The 7,457-nt window shown below is 36.9% G+C and overlaps 1 protein-coding gene across 1 annotated transcript; it reads left to right on the top strand.

Annotated features, from left to right (window-relative positions):
• Positions 1–1,021, top strand: LOC109214526 (uncharacterized mitochondrial protein AtMg00810-like). The gene is made up of 4 exons (XM_019378451.1): positions 1–36; positions 165–507; positions 601–699; positions 777–1,021. The coding sequence occupies exons 1-4, from the start codon at positions 1–3 to the stop codon at positions 1,019–1,021; spliced, it is 723 nt and encodes a 240-aa protein (XP_019233996.1).
• Positions 1,022–7,457: the final 6,436 nt, after the last annotated feature.

Genomic DNA, 7,457 nt, shown 5'->3' with positions numbered 1-7,457 from the left:
ATGCCTCAAGGTTTTAGAAGACAGGGGGAGACTAAGGTGTGCAAGCTAGTGAAGTCCTTATATGGACTAAAACAAGCTTCAAGATAATGGAACATCAAACTTACAGAGGCACTTCTTGAAGCAAGGTAAAGCAAAGTCTATATGACTATTCACTGTTTATCAAGAAGAAAGGAGCAGACTTTGTGGCTGTTCTTGTGTATGTGGATGATCTGCTCATCACAGGAAACAATGAGCAGTTCATTCAGGAAACTAAAGATATTTTAGATCACAAATTCAAAGTAAAAGATTTGGGAGAATTGAAATACTTCTTGGGAATTGAAGTTGTGAGATCCAACAAAGGGATCTTACTAAATCAAAGGAAGTATGTCTTGCAATTGATTTCTGATCTGGGGTTGGGAGCTACTAAACCAATGGCCACACCAATAGATATGAATCAAAAGTTTACTTCAGCAGAATTTGATGCTCATGTTGGGGTGTCTGGAGATGAATTGATGAAAGATGATGCAAGTTATCAGAGATTGATTGGGAGATTAATATATCTAACTATCACAAGGCCAGATATAATATTTGGTTGTGCGAATACTTAGTCAATTTATGCAGTCACCCACGCAGTCTCACTGGAAAGCAGCAATAAGAGTTGTAAGGTATATCAAACTGAATCCAGGAATGGAAATGCTACTGAGCAGCAAAGTGCAAACAGTCTGACTTGCTTTTGTGAAGCAGACTAGGCTGCATGTCCTAATACCAAAAGGTCAGTAACTAGTTTCTTTATGAAGTTTGGGAATCATTGGAGTCATGGAAGTCTAAGAAGCAGGAGACAGTGTGTAGAAGCTCAGCAGAAGCAGAATATAGAAGTCTTGCAACAGCTACTGCAGAAGTAGTTTGGCTACTTGGGTTGTTCACAGAGCTTGGCATTTCAATTGAGCAGCATGTGAGTGTGTTTTGTGACAATAAGGCAGCCCTACAAATTGCAGCCAATCCTATATTTCACGAGAGGACTAAGCATATGGAGATTGATTAAAGGACTTGGGAGAGTACAAAATGAATATTTGTTGAGCAAGCTTGTAGTGCTTAACATTTTAAACCCTCCAGCTTGGGGGGGGGGGGGTTGTGAGAATATGAGGTAGTATGACAGCTGGGCAAGGCAGTTAGCCAGCTATCACCAGCTAGTTAGGATAGTTATAGTTAGTTGGCATTAGTTGATTGGGGATTAAATTAGTAGAGGTCTAGCAATCGTGTGTGTATATATATATATGATGTATATTAGATTTTGTAATTACAGTCTTCAGTATACTAGAAAGTTCCTTACCAATTATTCTTTCTAATCTCATCTTCTCCTCCTAAACACAACTGACTTGTTTGGACCTCCGTTAATGGAGGTTGAGCAGTGACTGGAATCAGCTCGACTCACAATCCAAAGCCATGTGAAGGATCTCCCAAGAAAGTATGAACTCAATATAGTGCATAATGATGAGATGCATAATGTACAGTAAGGAATGAACAGCCTTGCGATTGGACTTAATAATGGTATTAAATAAGGTAGTTGCAATAAAATATTGATTGCATTTAGCAAAGATAGCAACAATATGACGACCAAACCATACTAGGCACATTGGTTGCATAACAAGACCAGCTGGCCCTATAGTCGAGGTATATTCAATATTTTCATCACAATTCATTCAATAACCTCAACAAACTCACAAAATTAAAACATTTCATAACCAAAAAAAAAAAAAGGACATACTATATGAAGAAATTAAATACTCCTACCTAAAACCTAATCTTAGTAAAGGGTTAATAATTAACCAGCAAATCAAGCTGCCAAAAGGCGCCATAGCTGTTTTTCCTCCTCTTCTTCATCATCTTGATTCAATTCTTTGAATTGTTGATTCTATCCTCACGGAAAAAATCAAGCAAAACAGAACTCTTGCATTTGGGACACTTAGGATCATCCACTGATAACATAACATACATTAGACATCTAGGGCAACCCACAAGCATCATTGAAGTTGTTGCCTCAGGGCTATTTGGGTAATTACCAAAAAACTGTTGATCTTCTGGAGTTGGTTCTCTAGAAACACATGAACTTGCTGGTGATCTTTCCATTGATGAAGATGGTGAAATTTCTCCCCTTGGTGGAGATAAGTTTAGCTTCAAATCAAGCTTTGGATCACTACTCTCCCTTCTGTAGTTCATTTTTTGTTTCCTTTGAATTGTCTGCTTATATATCCTGTATTTATAAGACAAAGAAATAAAAATTTAGTCCACAACTACGTACTAAAGAAAAACAGAACCAATATAAAATTAATTAAAAAAAAAGGAGTACAATCTTGAAGAAGAGGTGCAACCTGATAGAAGACTGAAACTTGTAGCAATAGGAAAAGGGAGGTTTGTGAAGTGTGGGAGATAATAGCAAAAGTTTGACTACATTTATATAATGCGAAGGAAAAGAGAAAATTATGAGGTTTATTTAGTGCAGAATTAAATGTGATTATAACTGGAGAAGTAGGGTGGACGTGAAATGTCTAGAGGTAAAATTAACTGCAACTAGAAAATTTTCAGAAGAATTTGGTATAGAAGATGAGAAGAGTTACTTTCACGGCGGAAAAATAGTTATTCAATTAATGGCTTGATATTTATATTTATATGTGCTTTCAAGAAAGTTTGATGGAACTTTGAGAATATAGTAAATACGTTCAACTATTAAGTGATGAGAAAGCTCTCAATCAATGCTAGATTGTTATATTTTGTAAAACCTCATTAAAATTCTAACGGCTAACCAAATGCAATTTAATGAAGCCAAATACAATTCTCATAAAATTCTAATATAGCATCTTTAATTTTTCCAGCACTAAAAACTTACTAATACTATATAAATGCTGTTGGGAGATTAGTACCTTTAATCTTGTCATGACATGTACTGAAGCAAGGTACTGTTTGTAAAGCTTGCTTACATATACATTATTTTAGTATTTAAGGGAAATTACCAGCTATGTCCATTTATAAGTTGCTAATTACAAAAATTGGTCAATTGATAAAATATTACTAATATTAGCCAAATTAGCCAATTAGCTATTTGTAGCAAAAAAATATCAAATTTTTGCTTTGTTTTGAGTGGGTATTATTAGAATAGATTAGGCACAACTTAAGGAGCTTGAATCTCATTTTTGGGATGATTTGGTGAAGTTTTGAGGTGGTTTGAATTGAAAATTCGAAGTAAAAGCCGAACATGAAAAAAAATGATATGTGTATCATATATGTATCATATTTGTATCAATTGTGTGTTTCGCCAAAGAAATAAATTTTTGGATAATATTAGAATTTGAGATGAAAAATCGGGTTACTGATAATCAAGAGACCAAAATAATAATAGGCTTTCTGAGAATAATAATAAAGCAGTAAGCAAAAGTTCTTATTTCAGTATGAGGTAAGTCATGTCCTTTTTCCAATACAATTTCCTCCTTTTATAGTTGATTCTAGGTAAAGGAAATAAATCTAAGCTTTAATGAGACAATTATGGACAATAAATGATATTAAATGAGCCGTTACACAATCATTCCTATTAAATACCAATTTTCTAACGTATCAGGTATTTAATACTGAATTTGGACTCCTTTTTGTCTTCAGATTCATGTCTTCAATGCCTTTCGACCCGCTGGCTTTAAATGACTTCGAATTGGTACGAGACTCGTGTCTAAACTGCTTCTCGTGCCTATTTCATTTCTTCTTCCCGTACCTGTCATTTCCCGTACCTTTTTCCCAACTGTTACGCTTTGACCACTTGTCCAGTCCACGTGTCATGCCACGTCATCTTCAATATAAATTCAACTTTTTTCCCAATACAGATAGTCCCCCCACTTTCCATTTATTTATCAATTAAATAATTGGGAAGTGGACCTTCGTAAAAAAGGAATTTTTGCCATAATCAATGCGTATGACAATATTGTCGTCTCAATTGTCTTTTCCATTTAATGTTTTGTCCATGTGTCACCTTTTGATTGATTCTGCTATTTTGCACCCTTTTTCAAAGCTTCGTTAATCCCACTATTCACGAAGTGATAGTTGCCTTTATTATAGGCTTTCCATCATTACTCTTCTAAGTTTGACGGTTGCCATCATATACATACTTAACCTTTTCTTCCTTTGTCCTCTTCTCCATAAATCTTTAGCAAACGTTTTCCTTCTTTACTTTTGCTCTCCTTCGATTCATCTTTGCTCAACAATGGCGTCTCCAAACCCTAACCCTAAAAGAGTTCCAATTTTAGACAAATTCCCCAATGCTCCTGTTAGACATAGAAGAGACAGAGGAGGCAGACTTCGTACAGGGTTAGAATCTACTCGAGGCGGTTCTTCTGGCTCTTCTTCTAGGAGTTCTATTCTGAAAACTCCTTCTTCTAAAGGTAAAGAAATTTCTGATTCTTCTAGGGAACCTTTAGTTGATGAAATCGTACCAAATGATTTATCTTTTGTAAGTGATAGACAATCTCTTCAAAAGCAAGTTGCTAGTTTAGAAAAAACTGATACTTATCCTACATTAGTGACCGAACTTACAATCCCTACCATCAGAGGAGACTGTAACTGGAAAAATAGTCTTCGAATGTCAATTCCTTCCATAAATCAAAGAATTTCTTCTTTTAGGATCGGGTACTCTTTTGTTTATACTTACCCTTTTACTTTGGGTTTTAATCCCCCAATTGACCCAGTCATCCTCGATTTTTGTCGTTTCTTTAATATTTGTTTGGCCCAAGTTGGCCCTTTAGTATGGAGAGCAGTGGCTTGTTTGAGATATCTTTCTACCAAAGCCACTGTTGATTTCACCTTTTCTCACCTTATCCATTTATACCATCCTAATTTAATACGTCATGGAGTGTTTACCTTAACCGCGAGAAGCAAGAAGGTTTTGGTGAGCACAGAAGATGACAATGATCGTGGATGGTACGCCCGTTACGTTGCTGTGCGTACGGTGGATTTACTTGGTGAAACAAATATTCCCTTCCCTGAGAAGTGGAATTTTGCACGTAAGTTTTTTTTTTTTAAACCGTATCTGTTTTTGAGAATTTCGATTCTTTTTCTGACTTCGTCTCTTTTTGGTTTTTTGTAGCAACCATGGGAGATGTGGAACCTGTTCCCAACTTTCGTGGTTGGGTAGATTCAATTTTGAAGATTGCTCCTAAGGACCAAAGAACTTGGAAATCAATCTCTGCTTTACATGGCTGGAGAGTTAAAACGCATGGTATCGTTTTTTTTTTTACACACTTTTCTTTTTGCACATTAAGTATTTTTTCCTTATTGTTGATTGTGTATCCTTCTTTTAATCAGGATTTGACAAAGGAATGACAGCTGATATTGCTAAGGCCATCCGCATGTCTGGTAATGCTGCACTTGACTTGGACAAGGCTCGAACCTTACTTCAAAAAAGGAAAACTCTAGGAGAAGGTTCCAAGAATGAAGAAGAGGAAGGTACCTTGTTAATAGCTAGGCCACGAATTAGGAGACGAGTCATTAACGATGATGAGATTGAAGATACTCCTGCTCAAACTTCGACCACCGAGCCTGTTTTGATTCCTTCAGACGAGGATACCGTGCCAAGAGACACAAATGAATCAACTCAGCATCTCTTTACTAGTGGTTTTGAGAGTGACGGACTCGGACCTGTTTTTGATGAAGTTCCTCTTTCTTCATTCGCACCTACTTCATCCATTCCTTTGCCAACTGTATGTGTTTCCTTGTCAGCATTGACCACTTCTGCTCTTTCACCAGTCTTGTCTATTCCTACCTCCATTCCTATGCTTACTTCTACCATTCCTGCTTCAACTCCCACGACTCCTGCGGTGTTCACCTTTTCTACTACTCCCCCTTCCGCTGCTCCATCTTCATCCATCCCACATGTAGAAGCAAGTTCTAGCAATAGAAGCATGACTATGAGAAGTGTCACACTCGAAATCCCTGCTAATCAAATCCTTTTAAGAAAATCTGGGAGAGCTGACACTTGGCTCGAACCTCTTATTGGAGAAATCGAAAAGAATAAGATGCAAAGCCATAGTTGTTACACTTTGATGAATGACATAGCTCATTCAACTTTGAAGGTAATTTTCTTAACTTTGAATGCTTTCCTTCTTTTTCTTTTTAAGTTCTCACTTCTATGCTTTATAACCGTAGGCTAATCTTATTGGAACTGAGCTGATGGGACGAGTCTCTACATTGGAGAAAAAGGAGCGAGAGTCTACAAAGGCTCTATCTGAAGCTAGGAAAATAGCTGAAGATGCCTTATTTGAAGCAGCAAACTAGAAAGAACAATTTGAGAGTGCCCAAGTGACTATAGAGGAATTGCAAGAGAACAAGGCTCACTTGGAGCAACAAAATACGTGGCTTAAACTTCTGAGTTGGGAATTATGAATGCTTCTTGGGGTCAGAGTAAAAGGGATAAAGAACTCTGGAATGCTCTCTATCTAAAGCCAATGAGGAGATTAAAGAACTTAAGGCACAATCATGGAGAAGAAGAATGAATACGCAAGGAGTTTAGCTCAAAACTTAAATCATGCTCAAAATGACTTAAGGATTTCTTCTGACAAAATTCGTGCCTGGAAAGGTTCTCACATGCGCTCTCTGAAGCTTCCTTAGAATTCTCACTTAGCCGAAGCACCAAATAATGAAAAAATGACCTTCGCTATGTGGGAAGAAGAATATAAGGCTTGGAGAAGGAATATAATGCTTTAGAAGAAAATTTGCAACATAGACGTGAGTTGGGCTTTTCCTAAAATTCTCGACGTGAGCTTTGATGGAGCTTACACAAGAAAACTTTGACTTGCAATCTGAGTTGTGCCACAAGTCATAGACCACTATCCGAAAAGGTCAACCAACCTGCTGATAATCCTTCTCCAGCCACTTGGAAATATTAACCCCCCTCTCAGCACTTGAAGCTCCTGGAACAGAAGAGTGTTTGAACTCCGAAGCAGTCACTGACGGTACTTGGAAGTTTATAACTCCAAGCTGTCCGAAGTTGAAACTTCTATGACACAGTCTTATGGAATTGAAGTTCCTGTGACTGTTACTTCCACACGTTGATGTTATCTCTCCAAGCTCAACTGAAATCGCTTCTATTGCTGTTCGTCAGAAGTTTGTAACCGCACCTGTTTATTGCATTACAGAAAGTGAATGTTACATACTTTTTAATGATTGTTATGTTATCATCCTTGGCATTTTGAAGGGATCTTTTTAGGTGAAGTCCCCAGTTAACCAAATGGGGCACTTGTAAGATAAATATTTTGGTGACTAAGTTTTTCCTCAAGTCTTTTAATGTAAGAAGTTTTATGAGTACTTTCTTTATATTCTATCTTGCCTTCTTACTTATTTAGGAACTTATGGAATAGCTAGCACTTTTATCCTTTGAAAATGCTTTATGATTCTTCTCATGGGAATTCACATGAGTTTATAAAAGAGGGATCTTCTCTCTTTTT

Source organism: Nicotiana attenuata, unplaced genomic scaffold (genome assembly GCF_001879085.1).
Source record: "Nicotiana attenuata strain UT unplaced genomic scaffold, NIATTr2, whole genome shotgun sequence".
Classification (NCBI taxonomy): domain Eukaryota; kingdom Viridiplantae; phylum Streptophyta; class Magnoliopsida; order Solanales; family Solanaceae; genus Nicotiana; species Nicotiana attenuata.
This window is presented reverse-complemented; position numbering and strand designations above follow the sequence as displayed.

Bases quoted from the DNA above. Each gene is read 5' to 3' on its own strand.
- LOC109214526 (XM_019378451.1), top strand. From the start codon at position 1: ATGCCTCAAGGTTTTAGAAGACAGGGGGAGACTAAG. The intron at 37-164 runs GTGTGCAAGCTA...CTGTTTATCAAG, and splicing joins GAAGACAGGGGGAGACTAAG to AAGAAAGGAGCAGACTTTGT. The intron at 700-776 runs GTCTGACTTGCT...TTCTTTATGAAG, and splicing joins TGAGCAGCAAAGTGCAAACA to TTTGGGAATCATTGGAGTCA.